This window comes from Mandrillus leucophaeus, unplaced genomic scaffold (assembly GCF_000951045.1).
Source record: "Mandrillus leucophaeus isolate KB7577 unplaced genomic scaffold, Mleu.le_1.0 Scaffold16, whole genome shotgun sequence".
Lineage (NCBI taxonomy): Eukaryota > Metazoa > Chordata > Mammalia > Primates > Cercopithecidae > Mandrillus > Mandrillus leucophaeus.
Genome location: NW_012101587.1, coordinates 5,997,874 through 6,020,464, shown reverse-complemented (window position 1 = coordinate 6,020,464; position 22,591 = coordinate 5,997,874). Strand labels below are relative to the sequence as shown.

Below are 22,591 nucleotides of genomic sequence, written 5' to 3'. Positions count from 1 at the left end.
ACAAAAGCCATGAATTTTCTTTATCAAATTACTAATTTTATTATATATTCAAATTTTATTAGATCTAGTTTCAAAAAAGGTAATATTTCTAAATTTCTCATTATAAAATGAAAACTATCAATATTAAAACCTCATAAACTTGTATCTAATCATTAATGATTCATTATAATTTGATATGAACTGAGTTTTAAGTTTGTACTATTTTCAGGAAAAAATATTTTGTTACTAGTATAAGCAGGACTATTGGGATAAAATTTTAAATCGCTTAGGAAAAAGAACTTTAGTGGCATACACGTAATAATTCAATCATTGAAGCTGGGAGGAGGTAGGTAGAAAACATAGGTTTAACTCTAATTCATTTACCACCTAACAGACTTTTCCCTAAATTCTAACAATTACCAGTAATATCTTTGGGTTGAAAAATTTATTAGTCATTATTTTGTGTTTACAGTTGGCACATTGTTTACAACAATCTAATTTAGTTTTTTCTAGTAATTCTAGTTGTTAAAATACAATACAAATAAAGGCCATATATGACAAACCCATAGCTAACATCATACTCAACAGTGGAAAATTAAAAGCTTTTTTCTCTAAAATCAGGAACAAGAAAAGGATGCCCACTCTCTCCACTTCTGTTCAACATAGTACTAGAAGTCCTAGCTAGAGCAGTTAGACAAGAGAAAGAAATAAAAGGCATCCAACTTGTAAAGGGAGAAGTTAAATTGTTGCTGTATGCAGGTGACATATCTTACATATAGAAAATCCTAAAGACTCCACCAAAAAACTGTTAGAACTAATAAACAAATTCAGTAAAGTTGTAGGATACAAAATCACACAAAAAAAGTAGCGTTTCTATATACTAACAACAAACTATCTGTAAAAGAAATCAATGAAAATAATTTTGTCCATAATAGCTACCAAAAACATACTTAGCAATAAATTTAACCAAGGAGGTGAAAGACCTGTACACTGAAAACTACATATCTGTGAAAAAGCACAGATGACAAAAGCAAAAATAGACAAATGTGTTTACATCGCTGAAAAGCTTCTATATGGCAAAGGAAAACGTCAACAGAGTGAAGAGACAACTTACAAAATGAGAGAAAATATCTGTAAACCGTACATCTGATAAAGAGCTACTATCCAAACTACATAAGGAACTCAAATAACTCAATAGCAAGAAAGCAAATAACCTGATTTTAAAATGGGCAAAGCCCTCAAATAACATTTCTCAAAAGAAGATATTTAAATGACCAACAGGTGTATGAAAAAATGCTCAACACCGGCTAGGCGGGGTGGCTCATACCTGTAATCCCAGCACTTTGGGAGGCCAATGCAGGCGGATCACGAGGTCAGGAGATTGAGACCATCCTGGCTAACACAGTGAAACCCCGTCTCTACTAAAAATACATTTAAAAAAAATTAGCCGGGCACGGTGGCGGGCGCCTGTAGTCCCAGCTACACGGGAGGCTGAGGCAGGAGAATGGTGGGAACCCGGGAAGCGGAGCTTGCAGTGAGTGGAGATCGCGCCACTGCACTCCAGCCTGGGCGTCAGAGCAAGACTCCATCTCAAAAAAAAAAAAAAAAAAAAAAAAATATTTAGCCTGGCGTGGTGGCAGGCGCTTGTAGTCCCAGCTACTTGGGAGGCTGAGGTAGGAGAATGGCGTGAACCTGGGAGGCGGAGCTTGCAGTGAGCTGAGATCACTCCACTGCACTCCAGACTCAAAAAAAAAATGCTTAACACCATTAATCATCGGGGAAATGCAAATTAAAGTCACAATGAGAGATCACCTCATACCTGATGAATGATTATTATCAAAATGACAAAATACAACAAATACTGGCAAGGATGTGGGGAAAAGGGAACACTTGCACACTGTTGATGAGAATGTAAATTAGTTCAGCCATCATGGAAAACAGTATGGAGGTTCCTCAAAATATTAGAAATAGAAATATCTTATGATCTAGCAATCCCACTACTGGTGACACAAAGGAAGTTAAATCAGTATATTGAAGAGATATCTGCACCGCCACGTTCATTTCAGTATTATTCATAACAGCCAAGATACGGAATCAACCTAAGTGCCCAGCAACAGATGAATGGATAAAGAAATATGTGGTATATACACAAATAGAATAATAGTCACCCTTAAAAGAGAAGGAAATCCTGTCATTTGCAACTTGGATGAATCTAAGGGATATTATGTTAAATGAAATAAGCCAGGCACAGAAAGACAAATACCTTACGATCTCACTTCCTTGTGGACTCTAAAACAATTGAACTCTCAGAAGCAGAGAGTAGAATAGTGCTTACCAGGGGCTGGGTAGGTGGGAGTGAAGGCATGGATTGGGGAGATGTTGGTGAAAGGATACAAAATTTCAGTTATATAGGAAGGATAACTTCAAAAGATCTATTGTACAGCATGGTGACTATAGTTAATAAAAAAGTATTAGGTTGGTGCAAAAGTAATTGCAGTTTTTGCTATTGAAAGTAATGGCAAAAATTGCAATTACTTTTTTTACATACATATTAAAAATCACTAAGAAGGGGTGAGGTGGCTCACACCTGTAATTGTAGCACTTTGGGAGGCCAAGGCAGGCAGATCATCTGAGGCCAGGATTGAGACCAGCCTGGTCAACATGGCAAAACCCTGTTTCTACTAAAAATACGAAAATTAACTGAGCATAGTGGTGCATGCCTGTAATCCCAGCTAGTGGCTAAGGAAGGAGAATCTCTTGAACAATGGCTTGAACCCAGGAAGCAGAGGTTGCAGTGAGCTGAGATTGCACCACTGCCCTCCAGCCTGGGTGACAGAGTGAGACACTGTCTCAAAAAATAAATAATAGAGCAAAGAGTACATTTTAAGTGGTCTACCACACACACACATACACACACAAAGTGTATGAGTAAATGCATGTTAATTAGCTTGACTTAGCAATCCACAATGTATACATATTTTGAAATATGTCATACATGATAAATATATAGTATTTTTATTTGTCAATTAAAGCAAAATAAAAAGATTTAGTACAATGTGTTTGAAATTTGAGATGTTTAGTTTACTATATATAGCTAGTGAGATGGTTGTTAAATCTTTTTTGAACACTTTCTAAATCATGTAGTTGACTTATTAAACTATATTTAAGCATTGGCTCATAATAACTTCCTCTCATTTTTCATAGTATGAAAATGGGACAAATTATAAATATTCTTCATGCCATCCCGCCTGACTGTCCTTTTCGCTCATATGGAGATTTCCAGAGACACTGGGATGCCCTGGTAAGGAATGGAAATATATGTTACATTAGAAGTTATTTGATTTTTGTTTATTGTAACTTAGCCTAAGTTTAGCTTTCTCCAAGATATTTTAAATTTTGTGCTTAATTTTTAGTATGGCTATAAACTTCCAGAAGATTGTGGAAAAATTAAAATATACTGCAACATCTATTTCAAGATGCTCGGAGAAAGGACCTTCACGTATCCTTTACACAGCAACTGAAGCAAATATTGTCTGCCCACATTATAATCTAGTTTTGCTCCCACTCTCATGTCATACTTTTCAACCTTCTCTGTGTCTAACTGAAACTATGGTACATTTCCCCCTACTTCTTATCTGTACAAGTGTTTTTGGTTTGCTTAGAATATCTTCCTATTTTTATATGAGGATGAACTTAATAAGGATATTTTCCTTAAACACCATTTCAACAATTTAGAAAACCAAAGTTAGAACTTTCTTAGAAAGTTAAAAAAGCAATCATGCTTCTGCTTAGCCAAGTGCTCCCTCCAGTGGCATTTCAGATACAATTGAAAGGGTTGAATTAAAAGTTAGGTTGGAAACAAAAACAAGATTTTTCTTTTGAGGAGATTATCTAATTTCATAGGCAAATTTTAAATGATTTGACTTATATTTAATTGCACGCCGTTGACTTAAGAAAATATATTTTTAAACGATATTTTTAAAAATTAAAATATACACATGAGAAGAGCGTAAGTGCTCAGGCAAAACTCTTAAATCTTAGTACTGATTTCACCAGTTCTATCTGTATTCTGACCTGCTGGAGTTTAAAAATGGTTGTCTTAGTGTTGTCTTTTCGCATTCTATGTTTCCTAAGCCAAACTTATTTTAATAGTAAAACTGAGGTTAACATATATCAGTTATTTTCTTTCATTAGATGCCAACATATTATTCAAAATCTTCAGAATATGTTTCATCAGAAAAAGTAACTGCTTTCTCAAAGAACTGCTTCCCCAGCTTAAATACAATCTGTATGTGTTGTTTCTCTGTCCTGAATTTTTTACTGTTTTTGGAGGTGCAACCTGTTCATTGTTTATTATAATACTTATTTTGTAATTCGTAAGGCTTATAGTATCTTTCTTACACATTGTTTTTGGAGTATCGTAGTTGCCCTTCCGTTTAGAAAGCCATGTAGTAAGATACTATGAATTGTCTCAATGTGGAGTGTTAGAATGTAAGGAATGAAGATCCCTGTGAGGAAACATGCTTTCAGCTGTGGATGGTATCAGATAAGCAATATAAAAGAGTTAGGATATATTTATGTGTGCCTTTGTAACATTGCTACTTTAATACTTTTTAAAATCCCATATAAATTGCCACCTCTTATGTAATAAAATTAGACATTGTTCTTTAACATTGTTCAGATATCCTCTCAGTTGCATCAGAAGTCAGCCCATACAGTTCTTTCCAAGGGTAGATTCAGAAGTTGTGTTGAAAAGTTTTCTTTCAGATTTAAAATCTAAACTGCCTCATATATGTGGATTTCCCATAAAGATAACAAGTAAACCGTGCTACTACACACAAGAACTAACTAAACCTAACATACAGGTAAGAGATCTCTTGTCCTATCTAGTTCTCCAAGACATACTATCCATCTATTTTACTTGAATCTCTTGCCTTCTGGGGTGGAATACCCAACCCAATGTGCAGCAATAATTCTTTTCTCTCAGTTCAATGTTTCCCTAAAACTGTTTGTTATTACTACTACTATACTTAGTCATTTGTTATTATTATTATATTTAACATGGTACTATAGTAGTGGTTGTTTACTGAAATGTTTCACCCACATCAAGGATATAAATAAGTTGGGTTATTGGAGACTGAAGAGACAGAGTTTTATGAAGAGTATTTATTTGGAGATACTGTGCTGTCAGTACAAGTTCAGTTAAATGGAAGGTAAGATGTCTGCCCCTCACCAAGTCAAGTAAGTTGGAGCTTCTATGGAACCACTTAGAGATTAAAGTATGATCCCTGCTGTATAAGGAAGCAGAGGGCTAGTGTCTGTCTTCTGTCTGATTTCATTAAGAAATTAATATAATTAGCTATCTGCTAATGGACAAATTAAAGATGAAATGGCCATATGGGGATTGGCCTACATCTCAGAGTTTGTCAGACCAAAGCGGTTGAGGACTTAACTTGAAATCAGATTCATGGTTTTTATTTTTACTGAGGCTGGAAACTATTGGGGAGGGAGGGTGTTTTCTACTGAGTTTGTCTCCTCTGCATTTTAAAATCTATTCTTATGGTGACATACGGCACACATATAGAAAAGTAATATTGTACAGCTTAATGAATATCAAATGTCCATGTAACTATCACACAGATAAAACATAGAACCTTGCCAGGACTTAGGAGCCTCCTACTTATACCTTCTTAGTAGTAACTCCTTTCCTTTCCCAAAAGATGACCACTACTATGGAAATGATTCCTTATTTTGTCAACTAAGTATGTGTCCTTAAACATCATATTTCATTTTGCCTGCTTTTGAACTTCATGTAAAGTAAATCACAGAGTACGTATTCCTTTGTGCCTGGCTTTTTAGGCTCAGCATCATGTTTGTGACATTCATCCATGTTGCTCCACTTAGCTATAGTTGGTTTATTTTCCTTTATATGTAGCATTTGACTATGTGATTATGCTGCAGTTTATCCAGAATATTATTGATGAATATTTGAATTGTTTCTTTTTAGGGGCTACTACTAGTAATGCTGTGATGAACATTCTTGTATATGTCTCGTATATGTTTCATGTACATGAAACCTCCAGGAGTAGAATTAGTATGGGTATTTCCAACTTTGCTGGCAACACCAAACTATTTCCCTAACCAATCTGCACTCCCCTCTGCCCCAAAGCAGTATAGGAGAATTTATGTTGCTTCATATCCTTGCCCATTTTTGGTATTGTTGGTCTTTAATGTCAGCCCTTGTGATAGGTGTATTTATTATTGTGTTTTTAATTTGCATTTTCCTGATTATTAATGAGATTGAACATCTTTTCATATGTATTTTGGCCATTTGGATTTTTTTTTTGAAATGCCATTCTTTCATTTTTCTACTGTGTTATGTGTTTGTGTTTTTATTGATTTATATGTATTTTTAACATAAGTGAGATATGAGTTTTTTAGCAGTTATATACAATTATCTTCTTTCATTCTATAACATGCTTTCTCTCTTAAAGTTGTCTTGGTGTCTTAATAGTATCTTTTGGCAGCAGGTCCTAATTTATAATCAGAGTGATCAGTCGTTTTCTTTATGGTTGCTACTTTTTGTATCCTGTTTAAAAAATATTTCTGTACCCCAAAGTCATGAAGGTCTTCTCCTCTAATATCATCCAATAAAAGGTTGTTTTGCATTCACATTTAGATCTGCAATGCAGTTGGAATTTATTTTTGTAATGTGATGTGATGTAGGGAGTCAGATTTCTTTAATATGGATATCTATATGTCCAAGCTAAAGATAAAAAAGACCATTCTTACCCCAGTACTTTTTTCTCAATACTTTTTCTCCCCTCAAAACTTTGCAGCACTACATTTGTCATAAATCCAGTGTCTTTGTGTGTATAGTATTGTTTCAGGCCTCTTTAATCTCTTTCTCTGGTCAGTTTGTTGATCCTAGCCCCAATACCATGCTTTTCAAATCATCTTAATTATGTAATCTTAAAATTTATATTTATTATAGTGTTTTAATCTTAAATTTTGTAAGATTTTTGAAATCTGATAAAGCATCTTATCTATTGAACTGTGCATTTCCATACACATTTAGTTTCAAGTTGTCAACTTACACATAGACACAGACACACATGAGCACACACACACACAGAGACAGAGAGAGCATGTTGGGATTTTGATGGGAATTTCATTGAGTCTTACAATTTAAGAATATTGTATATTTCTCCACATATTAAACATATATTATTTAATTTCTCTCAATAATAGTTTATAACTTTAGGTATAGGGCAGTCTTTTGTACTTCCTATAAATAAATTACCTCAAAATGTACTAATTACATGAATTATTTTAAAATGTATTTATTAACTTTCTAAGATATGGGAATTTTCTAGCTATCTTTTCCTTATGTGTTTCTGGCTTAAATACATTATGACCTGTCAGTCAGTTGCTGAGAAGTGTGTTCTAATCTCCCAACATCATGTGGATTTATCTACTTTTCCTACTTTCATATTTTGCTTTATGTATTCTGAGACCACAATATTAGATACATGTAAATTTATAATTGAGAGTTGTTTATCTTCCTGGTCAGGGGCCAACTCCTCCTACTGTTAGTTAGAGAAAAATGGTACAAAAACCTGACAACCTAGACACAAAGGCCTGCAGACAAGGTCATCTCCTCAGAAGGGAGAGTGAGTGGACAAATGCCCATTGACATCTTTAAAATAGTATTAAAGTTTTGTTCAGACATAGCATCTTTTAAAGTTGCTGGCCAGGTCTGAACCTAAAGAATCTGGAAGAAGATATGTTGTTATATCACACATGTTTTTTGAATATATTTCTGGAATACTTAAGATTTCCAGCCCATGTTTGTTTTAGAAATAGTTAATCAGAACAATGTGCTTGTTAAAATTTGCTTCATGAATGTAAAATAACACTTAATTGGAAATTATGGTTTTATATTGTTCTTTACAATAAGAATTTATCCTACTCAATTCTACTGAGTGCCTTCTGCATGCCAGCTGCTTATGTGTGTATTATTTCATTTAATAATAAAAAATTGATCTTTGGATAAAGGATTTACTCAATTTTGCAGAAGAGGAGACAGAACATCCCAATAATTTCACCAAAATTATTTAACCAAAGCCACACAGTTAAATGCATTGCAGAATTAGAATTGAAACCCAAGATTCTTAGTCCTATAATTGGAAAAAGTTTATATTTGTAGCTAAGAGCTCAAGCTCTAGAAACAGGCTGCCTGAATTTGAACCTCTTACTAATTGTATAATTTGGGCCAAGTTATTTGATCTCCATGTGCCCCATTTTAAAATGCTCCATGGGTAAAATGAGGCAGAGGCTAGCAGTGGTAATGATAAAACTTGTCACAGATTGGGTTCTCTAGGAGCTGATTCTGAGGTGGCCTAGTGCACATGATGTTTGCTAGGGACTGCCCTTGGAAACAATACCTGTGGAAGGCAGGGAGGAAGCAAGATTGGAGAAAGGGAGAAGTCAAAAACAAAGCAGACACCAGATGGCCCTGGCCACCCTTCTGAGGAGCTCTGAGACTAAAATGGCCCATCAGAGTTGTTCTGCACTGGTCCAAATAGCCAGGCCTTTATAACCCCTTCTGCATCTGTCATTGGATTTGGGCCACCCTGAGACAGGCATATCCTTGGGCATTGGCCCTCTGTAACCAAAGCAATCCCTAAAGGGGTTTCTGCTGACAGCACTCCACCAGAGGCAGTAAGTCCTTCCTTTGAAGAGGGTCATGTCTTTTGCAGTACTTACTTCATAGGGGTTTTTAGGACTACATGAGATAACACATAGAAAAGTTTCTTGGTGAGCTCTTAGTAAGTTATTATTGGTAGACCACATACATGTTAACTCTTAAGATTCATGTAGTGGAAAAAGCATAAATTTTAAAAATGGAAAACAAATTGATCAGACTACTTGATAAAACTCAGTCAGCTTAAAAAAATTAGGAATGCTTAGTCAAATTTTTTTTTTTTTTTTTTTAACATACAGAAAATGTCAAAGATACATGAAGGAAATTAGTATAATCACCTCTCATGTGCTTCTCATCTAGTTTCCCCTTGACATATTTTTGGGTAGGGAGTAAACTGGGGGATTTTAGAACCAATCCCAGATATAGTGTTTTACCTGTAAAGACTATGGTGTACATTCTATCTCATTTCAAAATATTTTTATATAACCCCTATGTTATTATTACACCTAACAGAATTAACAGTAGTTTCTTAATATCTGTTAAGTACTAGTTCACACTGCAGTTCCCCACTTATCTCACACAGATTTATTTTTAGGAGTTTTGTTTAAATCAGAATCCAAAAAATGTTCCACATAATTTTATGTATGTCTCTTAAATCTCTTTATTCTATAACATCTCAAACTCTCTCCCCTTTTATTTAGGCCAGTTATTTGTGGGAAAACTAGATTATTTTCCCTAGAGAATGTCCCATATTCTGAATTTGACTGCTTTCTTGTTGTGTCATGTCACTTAAAGAAAATATTCTTCAAAAACCCATATGTCCTATAAACCTGTGGTTATATCTAAGCTTGACTGAATTCTGCTTCAACTTGAAGCAAGAAATACACTGAGGTGATGCAATGCACGGAACCAAATTTTGAGCGATAAAACTTTTGATTAGTCATCTTCGTCATTTCTCAAGTTTCATTTAATTATTACTTTAATATTAAGCTTCCGTGAGATATTCGTTCATATGTAAGTTCAAGCTTTTAGCCTTCTTCTATAATGTTATGTTAATGTATAAAGTTACATGTTATATATAAATTCTAGAAATTAAAGTTCAACCAGGTTGCATTTGCCAATGACACTTGGCAGAATAATGATAATGATATAATAAAGCATATGTTTTTTTTGTTGGCTTATGACTTCACAAAGCTGTAGTTTGTTGACTATTAAGTATATTTAAGTTCTGTGAATTATTTATGATCTCATCTGCTGTTTACATAGGCTCTTTTGTAGTCTTTTTATAAATTTTGGATATAAATCTAGAGGTTTCCCCCTTTGAGCTATTTACTTTATCTTAAAAATTGAAAGAATGAGTAAATAATATATTGACAGGCTAGGCTAGGGAGCAAAAGAAACTTCTAGAAGTTATGTTCACCATATGTATATTTCCAAAAGACAGCTGAAGAAGAAACAGTGTGTGAATATAAACATATTTCATACACCACACACATATTCTAGTACAGTTTTCTGTCCAAAAACAAGTAACTTATATGAATCTGCCTATGAGTTTTCTTTTATCTCAAGTAGTAGATATATTGTTTTAAACATTACTACAGTTTATAGAACCCAAGGGTCCAAACAGTGCGTGTTCTTTGCTTTTCTATATTCATTTTTAACTTAATTCTTTAACCCTTTTTTCATCAAATGGAAAAAAATTCAATCTGGACACTTCAAGGTGACTCAGTCCCTTATGACAAAACATCTCTTTAAGGTAGAAATGTTCTTCAATCCAATTTAAGAACCCTTCTTCTCACAATAGCATCTGTGCGGGGAGACCTTGCATAGGACAAGGGCAGTGGTATGTGGTGAAGTACATTGGTATGTTTGCTTAGTATGCTCTATAGCGGGGGTCCCCAACCCCCAGGCCATGGACCTACCAGTCCATGGCTTGTTAGGAACCAGGCCACACAGCAGGAGGTGAGTGGCAGGAGAACGAGCGAGCATTACCACCTGAGCTCTGCCTCCTGTCAGCGGCATTAGATTCTTATAGGAGCACGAACCCTATTGTGAACTGCGTATGCGAGAGATCTAGGTTGCATGCTCCTTATGAGATTTGAATGCCTGATGATCTGAGATGGAACAGTTTCATTTCAAATCCATCCCCCCTGCCACCCTGGTCCGTGGAAAAATTGTCTTCCACAAAACCAGTCCCTGATGCCAAAAAGTCAAGTTGAGGACTACTACTCTATAGCAAGAGAATGGTACCCTACATTCTCCTCCCCTACACTTAAGCTGCTAACTCTGCAACTGAAAATCAAAGGCATTCATAATTAAGCGTTTCTGCAAAAACAACAGAAGTGTGGCTTGACCTTACTTCTACTTCCAAATATTTTATGAGTGCATCTGATTGGCTGTTTCTAAATCACATCCAAACCCTAGCTGCAAAAGATGAAATGTAAATTTTAGATTTCCAGGCTTTAGTCTATGTAGGAGCACTAGGAGGAGGGTGGAATGGAGGTTGAATACCAGTCCGTCCTATCCATGGCAGTCACAGCAGAGAGATTGGCTGTGGGGAGTGTGGGGGTAGGAGGCCTTCACACCTTCACTTCTTGACCTGGGTTGATTTGATGGTGGTGGTCTCTTATATGGTATCTCAACAGAGATAGTATATGAGGTTTTATCAGTTACTTTTTAGCTTTACCCTAGCTCCCTTGTACAGGGAGTCTTCAGAAAAACATCTGCCTCCTCTCTCTACTCTCTCCAGAAGTATATACCCAATCCTGTTGTGGGTTGAATTGTGTACCCCCAGATACATACACGGAAATCCTAACCCCCAGCTCCTTAGGATGTGACCTTATTTGATATAGGGTCGCTGCAGATATAGTTAGTTAAAATGAGGTTATACTATAGTAGGGTGGGCCCCTAATCCAATATGACTAGTGTTCTTATGAAAAGGGGCAATTTGGATACAGACACACATAGAGGAAGAACACTGTGTGAATGTGAAGATGGGCATCTACAAGCCGAGAAAACAGGCCCAGAACAGATCCTTTCCTCCTGGCCCTCTGAAGGAACCAGCCCTGCCAACACCTTGGTTTCAGACTTCAAGGCTCTAAAACTGAGATAATGTTTCTGTTGTGTAGACCATCCAGTGTGTAGCACTTTGTGCCACATTGCCCTAGCAAACTAATACAAACCCCTTCTTGATGCATGCTTTTTCACTCAGCTGAGCAATGTCAAGGGGCAGTAAGCCAGTAATTCTTCCTTGGTTAACTTCTGTATTTCGTCATTCAGGGTCATGAAACTTTGCTGGGTTTTCTTTGTATCCTTTGAAAATAATGGGCAAATTAAGAAGGATGTGCTATGGTCTGAATGTATTTCTCCAAAATTTAAATGTTGAAACCCTAACTCCCAAGGTGATGATATTAGGAGGTAGGGTCTTTGGGAGGTGATTAGGTCATGGGGGTAGAACTGTGCTAAACAGGATTAGGGCTCTTATTTAAAAGGCCCAAGAGGGATCTGCCTTGATCTTGGACGTCCTAGCCTCCAAAACTGTTGTTTATAAACTACCTACTCTGTTATAGCAGCCAAAACAAACTAAGACAGGATGTCTTCTTGCCCTGGTGGTATGGGTAAGCCTCCAACTGAAGTAATCTCCAGAAATGAATCCCAGTCACCTATTTTCAGCATCACCCCCAAATCTCACTCAACATTTTCTTGGAGACTTTCCATTTTTCCTAAGAATAGTCAACATGGAAGGAGGAGTATTGTTCTCTGTAATGACTTTCTATTATGTCAAGTTAAGTATTATGGAACTAAGTTTCCTGGAATTTCCTTCTCCACATCATTTTGGTCATGGAACAATACTCCTGTCATTGAGGTATGGGTCTTGTTCTCTTGAGTCTGGATGTCTCTATGACAGAGTGATGCAACATACTCTGAGGTTAGGTCTTTAGGAGAGAAACAGCTTCCACCTGGTCTTTCTGGGGACTTCTGTTCTTGGAGTCCAATCTGTGAGAGATCCCCAGCACAGGAAGAGACTGCCTGTCAATAGCCAGCATCACCTATCACATGTGAAAGAGGAAGTGATCTCCAGCTGCAGAGTATCTAACCACACAGCATGAGAGATGCCAAACTAAGCCAAGCCAACCCCCAGAATAGTGAGAGATGATAACATAATTATTATTGGTTATAAGCAACTACATTTTGGTGTGATTTGTTTATGCCTAATAGATAATTGGATTAGTCTCTTACTAATCACAGTCTCTTACTTGTGATTTCCAACTCTGATTTCCAAAATCTTTCCTATTCTCTTCTCAACCTCATTCAACAGTGGAGCCTCCAGTAGTGGAGAGAAAAACTAGTCATTCAAGTTTGCATATTATTCCTAGCAGTTTTAAAATGTTTATTTCAAGCTGTGAACCTGTGTTTTGATGGGGAAAGTAAGAAAAGAACTTGGTGTTCAGTGTTTCAGATTATTGCCACGTATCAGTCTTTTACAGACAACAGGACTCAATAGACATGTACTTTAAAAGAATACTTTCCACCAACAGATGAGTGGATAAAATATGCTATATATGTACAGGGGAATAGTCAGTCATTAAAAGGAATAAGTTCTGACTCATGTTGCAATATAGATGAACCTTGAAAACATTATGTGAAATAAGCCAGACACAAAAAGACAAATATTTTATGATTCCACTTACACGTGGTACCTAGAATGGGCAAATTCATAGAAGAGAAAGTAAAATAGAGGTTACCAGGGGCTAGAAGGAAGAGGAAACAGGAAATTACTATTTACAGAGTACAAAGTTTCTGTTTGGAATGAAAAAAAATTTTTGGAAATAGTGTTGATGGTTATATAACACAGTACAGTGGTAAATGTACTTAAAGCCACTGAATTGTTCACTTAAAAATGGTTAAAATGGTAAATTTTATATTATTTATGTGTATGTGTGTGTGTATCCACAGTTCATCTTTAAAAGACTGTAAACACTTGAATCATTTTCATGCATCTGACAAATTTCTTTGACAAATACTTGCTGAATTGCTACCAGGTACCAGGCACTGTGGTAGGCAGTGAAAAAACAAACATGATTAAGACACAGATGGCATCTTCCCTGTAGTCAAAATCCCACTTATTCCTAAAGGCCTAGTGTAGGTGCAGCCACCTCTTTATTAATTTCTTTCAACAAGGATTTTTAGTAACTGTGAAGGATTTAAGAGTAAATAAGTCCTGGTTCTTACCCTCCAAGAATCTAGTACCTACTTAGGAAGATGGAACATGTGCACTGAAAGATAAGATAGCTTACCTTGTACTATTTTTTTTTGTGTGACAAATAATATTTAATTTATAGCAGATCCTTGGAGAGTTGACAGAAAAACAGTCACTCTATGGTAGATTGATGGGTGGGAGAAGGTGGGACTTTGAGTATCTAAAGGAGGCCATACCTTGTTCAGTGAGCAAGACAGCAGCATGAGCATGTTTGGAGGACAATGAGTAGCTGTGCGAATGGTTTTTATAGTAGATTTATATGAAATGTAGTATATACCTTTATCTTAAGATGGTATCTTGGATAGTATCTAAAGGAGGATACAAACCTTAAGAAATGTACACATTTCCACCAGAAGGCTCATTTTTATTTTGTTTTTTTCTTTACCTGTTCTGTAAATCATAGTGTTGCTTTATATTCTTAATTGGATGGTATTTTATATTTTATTTCTTTTTCATTAAGGACATTATTAACATTTTTAATTTTTTAAAAATCTCTATCCTTTCAGGAACACAAAGTCAAGCCACCCAATTTGACCACTAAAAAAATGTTCAGGGCATCTCTGACTCAAGCCACTTCCATGAAACCTGCCTGTGCTCAAAGTCTTCTACCATGTTCAGTAGCAGTGGACCACAAGGTGGAGCTTTCAGTCAGCCAGCCAACAGCAGGCATTTTCTCAGCTTTGCATCTCCAGCCAGAGTCTGTTCAGAGTAGAAAGAAATCCCTGTCTATCAGGGCTCCACAAGTACGTTCGGAAGTATTAATGCCCAACAGAGGAAATGCTCAAGTTCAACACACAGATCTTAGCTCCCAAAGCAACATCACCCCTAAGTTTGTACCAGTTTTCAAAAATACCTTAGTACTTGGCAGCCCGAAAAGAAAACAGCATGTTGTGACACAATCTAAATTGTTTTCACTCAAAACTAGTATGATCCAGCATGACAAACTGAATTTAGGTCCAGCTATAAAAAACAGATATAATAGTAACATTCAGATGCAGGTTGCTAACAATTTAAATCAGGAGAATTCCAGACCTCTGCAAGAAAAAAATACAGAGTCTTCTGAAAATATGAGAAAATTTTCCTCTTCTAATGGAAAATCAACTGTGAGTTTAAACAAAAATAAGCAACTATCTAACAGGGCAGTATTGCTGAGGTCAAATAACAATTTAGGGGTAGTAAAAAGTGCTGTTGACGTCCAAATGAAAGGAAAAGAAAATTTAACAGGCAAATGTATAACACAAATTTTAGGGAAAAGCCATGGGTCACTAAAACTGAAAAGACAGCCACACATTTTTGAATCAGATGGAGAAACAGAAGATCCCCGACTGCTACAGCAGCAATCAGAAAATCAAGCTAAAGAAGTTGGTACAAGTGACCACAGGTTGATAGTAAGCAAAATAGCCCACAAGTCTAAAAGAAAATTATGTCCAGAGGCTTCCAAAACTTCAAAGAAGCATCATTCCAATACTGCGCACTATGGCCAATCCAGTTCTTCTAGGAAGCAGGTAAAATAATAATAATAATAATAATAACCTGGCACTACTTGTCATATGCTAGACCTTTAAAATCCCTAAATAAGTATTTAAATGATTTCCTCGAGATCATTTAGAACCATACTAATTAATAAACAGAATATCTACCTTAGAGCAACTGTAAGTATATGCAGTTAATTTGTAACAAAATGTGATTCTTCAATCTAATACAGATACTTGATTCAGATAAATCAAAACCTAAGAAATCTCTCATCATTCCTAATGCTTAGAACATGGACCTGAAAGAAGGAAATGTCTACCAGGTAACTGAGGTGATAGCTTTTGATTTGCTTTTACATTATCTTAATTGGGATTGCCAAGTTTAGGGGTCCCCAACCTCTTGGTAAAAAGCAGCTACTTTTAAATTAATTCTTTGAAATCCTAAAATCAGCAAAGAAATAGGACACGGTGGGAACAGTACACTCTTTGGATAAGGGCCGTGCACAGCAGCTGTTTTGTAATGACTCCAAAGAGGGATGAGTGCAAATGGTCTTCTGTGGGCTCCCCCCAACTCTGTTCTGAGGATCCTTGCAGACTAGGAAGAGCTCGCACAGCAGCAGCAGATTATCTAAAAACAGAAGATTTGAACAGCTACTACAATATCCACTTTTTGGGATACCTACCCCAGATAATAAACCTTAAATGATATTTCAAAGGTTAATCATTTAGTTAAAATTTACTCGAAAAGTGCTACAGTGCTGGCTATGTTTAAACGTGATATTCAGTTGATAATGCTGAGTTCATGGCACTGAATTTACAACATGATATATCTGGAAATTACGTTTTATTTTGTTCTGCCATCTGTTCTATTCTAAGAACACACATATTACTAAAATACCCACAAGTTATTTTTTACATAGAACTATTGGAATACTTTCAGTTCAGATTCTTTAAGAACCAACTAGAAAACATTATCTTTTCCAACTGCTATTTCTTCCTATAACTAACAGAATTTTCATCCTGATTTTAATTAACCAAAAGGTATTTAAGTCTATTCCTATATATGCTATGTGTTGTATTTTATGTACTTTTTGACATCTTAACATTTTAATGTACTCAGTAGGTGATTGAGGGAAAAATGCATGTGCCTTTAAGATGTTACTTGCATTTTTAGAAATAAATGAAATCTCTTCCAGGTTTCATATTGTTTTAGAAATATAGCACTTTTCCACTTTGAACTACTAAAGTCCTGATACAATTTTTAAAATTAAAAAGTCATCCAGGAGTGGGGGCTTACGCCTGTAATTCCAACACTTTGGGAGGCTGAGGCAGGTGGATTGCTTGAGCTCAGGAGTTCCAGACCAGCCTGGGCAACAAGGGTGAGACCCCATCTCCACAAAAAAAAAAATGAAAAACTAGGGCTGGGCACGGACGGTGGCTCACACCTGTAATTCCAGCATTTGGGAGGCCAAGGCAGGTGGATCACCTGAGATCAGGAGTTCGATACTGGGCAACATGGCAAAGCCCCTTCTCTACTGAAAAAAAAAAAAAAATTAGCCAGACGTGGTGGTAGGTGCCTGTAATCCCAGCTACTCGGGAGGCTAAGGCAGAAGAATCACTCGAACCCGAGAAGCAGAGGTTGCAGTGAGCCAAGATCATGCCATTGCTCTCCAGCCTGGGTGACACAGTGAGACTCCGTCCCCTGCCAAAAATATTAGCTGGGCGTGGTTGTGCATGCCTGTAGTCCCAGCTACTTCAGGGGCTGAGGTGGGAGGATTGCTTGAGCCTGGGAGGTGGAGGTTGTGGCGAACTGTGTTTGCCACTGCACTCCAGCCTGAATGACAAAGTGAGCCTGTCTCAAAGTCAATAAATAGTAAATTTTAAAAATCATTTCATCAGGGAGAAAGAACATAATGAGAATTTTAAAAATATTTTATTTGTATAAATTTGTGGGGTACAAGTGCAACTTTGCTACATGGATGTATTGTAGTGGTAAAGTGAGGGCTTTTAGTGTATTCATCATTGGAATAATGTACATTGTACCCAATTAAGTAATTTCTTATCATTCACCCACCTCCCACCCCCTAATCTTCTGAGTCTCCATTGTCTATCATTCTGCACTCTGTGTCCATGTGTATATATTATTTAGCCCCCAATTAAAGGAATCATTATAGAAAATAATTTCCCCTAAATATAAAATTAATACATACTCCTGTGAAAAGCTTGAGTAGTACAGAGCAGTTTCAAGAAAAAAGTAAAAAACCATCTGTAATTTCTCTTTGCAGAGATGACCATTCTGAATATAGAATGAACACTCTTCCGGATGTCTCTCACACTCCTGTGACCATGAAATCAGCTCTACAGACTGCTGTGGAACCTCCTTTTTCACTCGACAGTTTCTTTTTAATGTTTGCATAGCATTTTGTTGTATGTGGGTTTCTGTATTTAACTAGTCCCCTATTGACAGATGCTTCAGTTCTTCCCAACTTTTTACTGTTACAACGTCATGTAAATAGTCTCCTGCAGATCTTTGCAAAATATCCAATGACTTATACAGTAGTTTTGATGGTTGAAAATATCTTTATTTTGCCCTTACAATTTTATTATTGAAATTTGAATTTATCATTTTTGCTATTGAAATTTTCAAACCACATAAAGCACAGATAAGAGTATGAAGAACCTCTAAGTACCTATCGTCCAGATTTATCAGTTATTAATATTTTGTCACTGTTTCATCTGTTCCTCACAGACATGCTTTTTTTTTGCTATAATCTTTTAAAGCAAATTCAAGACATCATATAATTTTACCCATAAACACTAAAGTGTATGTATTTCTAATATAAGATACAGTATACTTTTTAAGAAAAAAAGAATGTGCATATATATTACATTTTGGGGGTCTCTACTATATCTCTGCAGGCTCACTAAATTTCACTTTTGCTTTTATATGCAAACTAACAGGAAGCCCTGAATAAATGTAAAACCTATTTCTCAACAAAACTGGAGCCTTTATTGGGGTGGAGATTTCTGTGTTCATCAATACTCATTAGCATCTTCTGTGTTCCAGGCAGTGGGGAAAACACTGTGTCCACTGCAGAAATGGATGAGACAGCCATGGCCTGAGCCCCTGAGGGCTGGTGGTCTAGTCTCAAGCACATTCATTCTGCGTTCCCGGCACAGACTTAGGGATATATATGTATTGAAGCACATGTCTAGAATGACCTTCTTGTCCATATTACAAATAAATTATCTAACATTTGAAAAAAAGAGAAACAGAAATGGAGCTTCTCAGACAATGAATATTATTCTGGCTTTCAAACATTTTATATGTTTGATGTACAAAATATTATTTAATTGTTATAATATATTTAAAAGAAACTAAAATCTTCATTGGCTATTCCACTGAAACAATAATTATATAAAAATAGCCAGTAGAGATCCAAGTATAAGTTGAACTCTGATTTTGTAAATGTGATTTATTGTCTCCGCCACTTCACTAAACCATTGCAATTAAAAGCAAAAGTAAACACAAACTCTCCTTCAAACATTAAATGTAACTTCTGCTCCTGAAATTGTGTTAATTTGCTATATACCTTTACGCATTTCTGTTTTCCAGAATTATCTCTCTTTCCCAATGATGTTACCATTTTCTTAAGGATAAGCATTTTGTCTGAAGCCCATTTTGAGTGTGCTTTTCTCATTCCAAAGTTTGTATTATAGATATCTAGTAGACTCTTATAAAGAGTGGTATGTCATTTTGTTTGTGAGGCTGTGGTGAAAATAACGTTAGTAAATATGCATATTTCATGAGCACAGTCATCCACAGCATGTAATCATTCCTAAAACCAGCCTTCCCCTCTGTTCCACAGATTCCCAGGCCGCCTTCCTGTTACTGCCCAGTCACTATGCCTCAGGTAGTGGAGACTTACTTTATTGTTACACTGAGCAAAATAATGAAAACCATACATCCACTACTGAAGTGGTATTAACATCTTCCAGTTCTTTATATAAATAATCTTGATAGCCCCTCCTATACTCCATTCGTGTCTAAAATTTAGAATATATAGTATAGTACTTGAGTTAGATCAGTGTTAACCTACATGGCAAAACCTGCCATGTTAATATTAGTGTATTTTTTTGTATAAAGTAGGTTTTATCTTTATCTTAAAATATTTATCCTAATGAAAGTTATAAAAATATATGCATATATGTATATATGTAAGATTTAATATAAATAGGTATATAGACAGCTGATTTCATAGTTCATGTTCCAAAAAGAGGTTCTAGATCAAATTTCTGTGTTCAGCATCACCACAGAAATCAATAAGATTTTAGTTTATTTTAAACATTGCAAGTTTTGAAAGCCAAGATAATTCCAAATCTAATTAGGGGAAGCTACATTTTACTTCTTTGTGTAAGTTATTGGTGATTTATATGCAATATGGACCACCCTCCCCCCAGAAATTGTTCTTATATTCCAATTGTACATTAGTTTTAGAACCATTTTAATTTTAAAACCATAAGCAAATAATTTTATGTTTGCCTATTTCCAGGAGCTGAAGAAATCAGCGATTACTTTAAAAAATCTATGGCAATGTCAAAATTAATGCCAAGAATCATATTTCTAGGAATGCAAAAGTGCTTCTCACATACTCATATATTATGTTTTACAGTATTGGTTGCTTATATTTGTTTTTATTTTTATTATATATCATAATTACATATTTTTATTTACATTTGTTGCTTACTGTAGTAAAAAGGTAAAAAAATTTATGGATTTGTTAATGATCAGCTTTTATTTGACTAACCAGTTGACCAATTTTTGCTCTGTTTTCAAATTGTATATGATGGGGTATTATGCTGAAACTGCTAATATATTGAGTATTTATTGATACTTAAGAATAGTCAGTATTTATAAATATTTAAGAATGTCATGGTCTTTATATTTTGATGTTTAAAATGTTCACATTGTTGTATACTACAGTGTCTTATTCAAAATTGAAAATAATAAAGGTATTTCTAATAGATGTAGTTTTCATGTCAGAGTGACTCTGTATAGGAATGGAAAGGCTTAGATAAATTACAAGTTTCTTTCCCTCTGTGGTTCCATTTCTTCACATGCATTTGCTGCTGGACCCATGTAAACTACCTGACGTTCTTAGCGCTTCATAGAACTTTTTTTCTCCAAAGGCCTTCATGCTTTCATTCGACAGATATTTTAGTATTTGCTATGTGCAACCATTATTGTAGATACTTAAAATATATCTGTGAACACTGAAATTACATTCTAGCAGGCAGACACAGATGATAAGCATAAGTAATTAAATTATATAATACATTAGAAAATGGCAAGTACAGTGGAAAAATAAAAAAACAGAGCAAGGTAAGAGAAATAGTAAGGGTAGGCCTCCTTGAGCAGAGACTTGAAGGAGGAGAGCAGGTTGGCCACATGGAGTTGTCCTCTGAAGGACGTGCTTCCCAGGCATAAGGAACGACCTGTGTGCTTGCAGAATGTTTCAGGGGGAGCCCAGGCTAGAGTAAAAGGAGCAGAGAGGAGGATTCGCTTTACCCTGACTGAAATGGGATTGAGGCCAAAGAAGTAAAGTGGTCTGACTTAGGTTTCAACAGGACCCTTCTGGCTACTGTGTTATGAATAGACTTGGGGTGGCGGGGGTGTGAGAAGAAACAGGCACACCAGTTAAGAATCCAAGAAGTGGCTGGGCGTGGTGGGTCACGCCTGTAATCCCAGCACTTTGGGTGGCCCAGGCGGGCGGATCCCAAGGTCAGGAGATTGAGACCATCCTGGGCAACATGATGAAACCCTGTCTCTACTAAAAATATAAAAATTACCTGGGTGTGGTGGCACATGCCTGTAATCCCAGCTACTCAAGAGGCTGGGGCAGGAGAATCGCTTGAACCCGGGAACTGGAGGTTGCAGTGAGCCAAGATCACCACTGCACTCCAGCCTGGTGACAGAGCGAGACTCCATCTCAAAAAAAAAAAAAAAAAAAAAAAAAAAAAATCCAAGAAACAGATGGCAATGATGGCTTGCACTACTGTAGTAGCAGCAGACGGTATGAGAAGTGGGGATTCTGAAGGGTAGAGCCCACTGCCTTGGGGATTTGAGAGAAAAGTATATAAGATGGCAGCAAGATTATTGGCTCACTTGGAAGCATGGGGTTATCGTCAACCGCGATGAGAAGGAGTGGGCTTTGGAGTAAGAAGAGGACTGGGAATTGACCATGGGGTTTTACACATGGGGACCATTGTTACCCTGAGAAGCAGTTTCCATGGAGTGATGTAGAAGCCCCACTGGAGTGGATCTAAGAGAGAAGGGAGACCAGGATTGGAAATCGCAAGAACAGACAGCTCCTTAGGGAAGAGTCATCAGGGGACTCTTCTAAATCCTTATTTTCATTTTCCCCTAAATATCATTGCTTTTGATTAGTTCCTTCTTTAAATGCTGTTCTCCCATGGCCGTTACGGTCTTACATCTCTGGATGCATTTTTTCAGTCTCCTTTACTGACTGGCATTAAGTACCCCAGGGACCTTGAAGGAAGAACACATTGGGTCACAGGAGAAATGGGAAGAGAAAGACTACAATGAGCAGAGGTATGAAGACGCATGTGTGTTTAGGGAGCAGTGGATGCCGATTCTAGTGTGTTCAGCATGAGCTTCATGTTGGGACTAGAATGACTGCAGATGAAACTAGAAGGTTGTCCCAGGCCAGGGACATTCATCCCGAGACTTTCAGAAAAGGAATCCAGAGGGCGGAGATAGAAAATCAGACCCCAGGAATAGACCCAGAAATGGCAGCTCCTGGAAAGCTGAGATCACCGTGTGTTATAGGGGTGGAGGCAGAGATGAAGCTGCATTTTCAAGCTTGAGTCACTGCAAGGAGAGTGTCGCTTCTTAAAAACAGAAAATGAAGGCGTGGTAGGAAACAATGTTAGCAGATAGATGCCTGGTTTATGTGTTACAAACTGGGTTGGTGGCATCAGCGGAAGACCCCGGTAAAGGTAACCCATCGATGAGATTGAATCTCAGAAAGTGACAGCATTTGGGGAGTCATCCATGTAGACATGGCAGCTGGAGGTGTGTGTGCAAGTGCAGGGAGTGAAGCGCTGCTGATGCTGGCAGAGCGGGGAGGGAGGAGTCAGAAAGCAGAGGTT

General features: G+C 36.6%; 1 protein-coding gene across 1 annotated transcript in view; it reads left to right on the top strand.

Moving 5' to 3' along the window:
• Positions 1-17,799, top strand: part of LOC105536505 (chromosome unknown open reading frame, human C18orf63) — a 51,385-nt gene extending 33,586 nt beyond the window's left edge. The window contains exons 9-14 of the mRNA XM_011975893.1: positions 3,184-3,280; positions 3,393-3,478; positions 4,661-4,844; positions 14,453-15,451; positions 15,652-15,741; positions 17,704-17,799. Of these exons, the coding sequence (XP_011831283.1) occupies positions 3,184-3,280; positions 3,393-3,478; positions 4,661-4,844; positions 14,453-15,451; positions 15,652-15,708 (1,423 nt within the window). The 3' untranslated portion in view covers positions 15,709-15,741; positions 17,704-17,799. The remainder of the gene's footprint in view (positions 1-3,183; positions 3,281-3,392; positions 3,479-4,660; positions 4,845-14,452; positions 15,452-15,651; positions 15,742-17,703) is intronic.
• Positions 17,800-22,591: the final 4,792 nt, after the last annotated feature.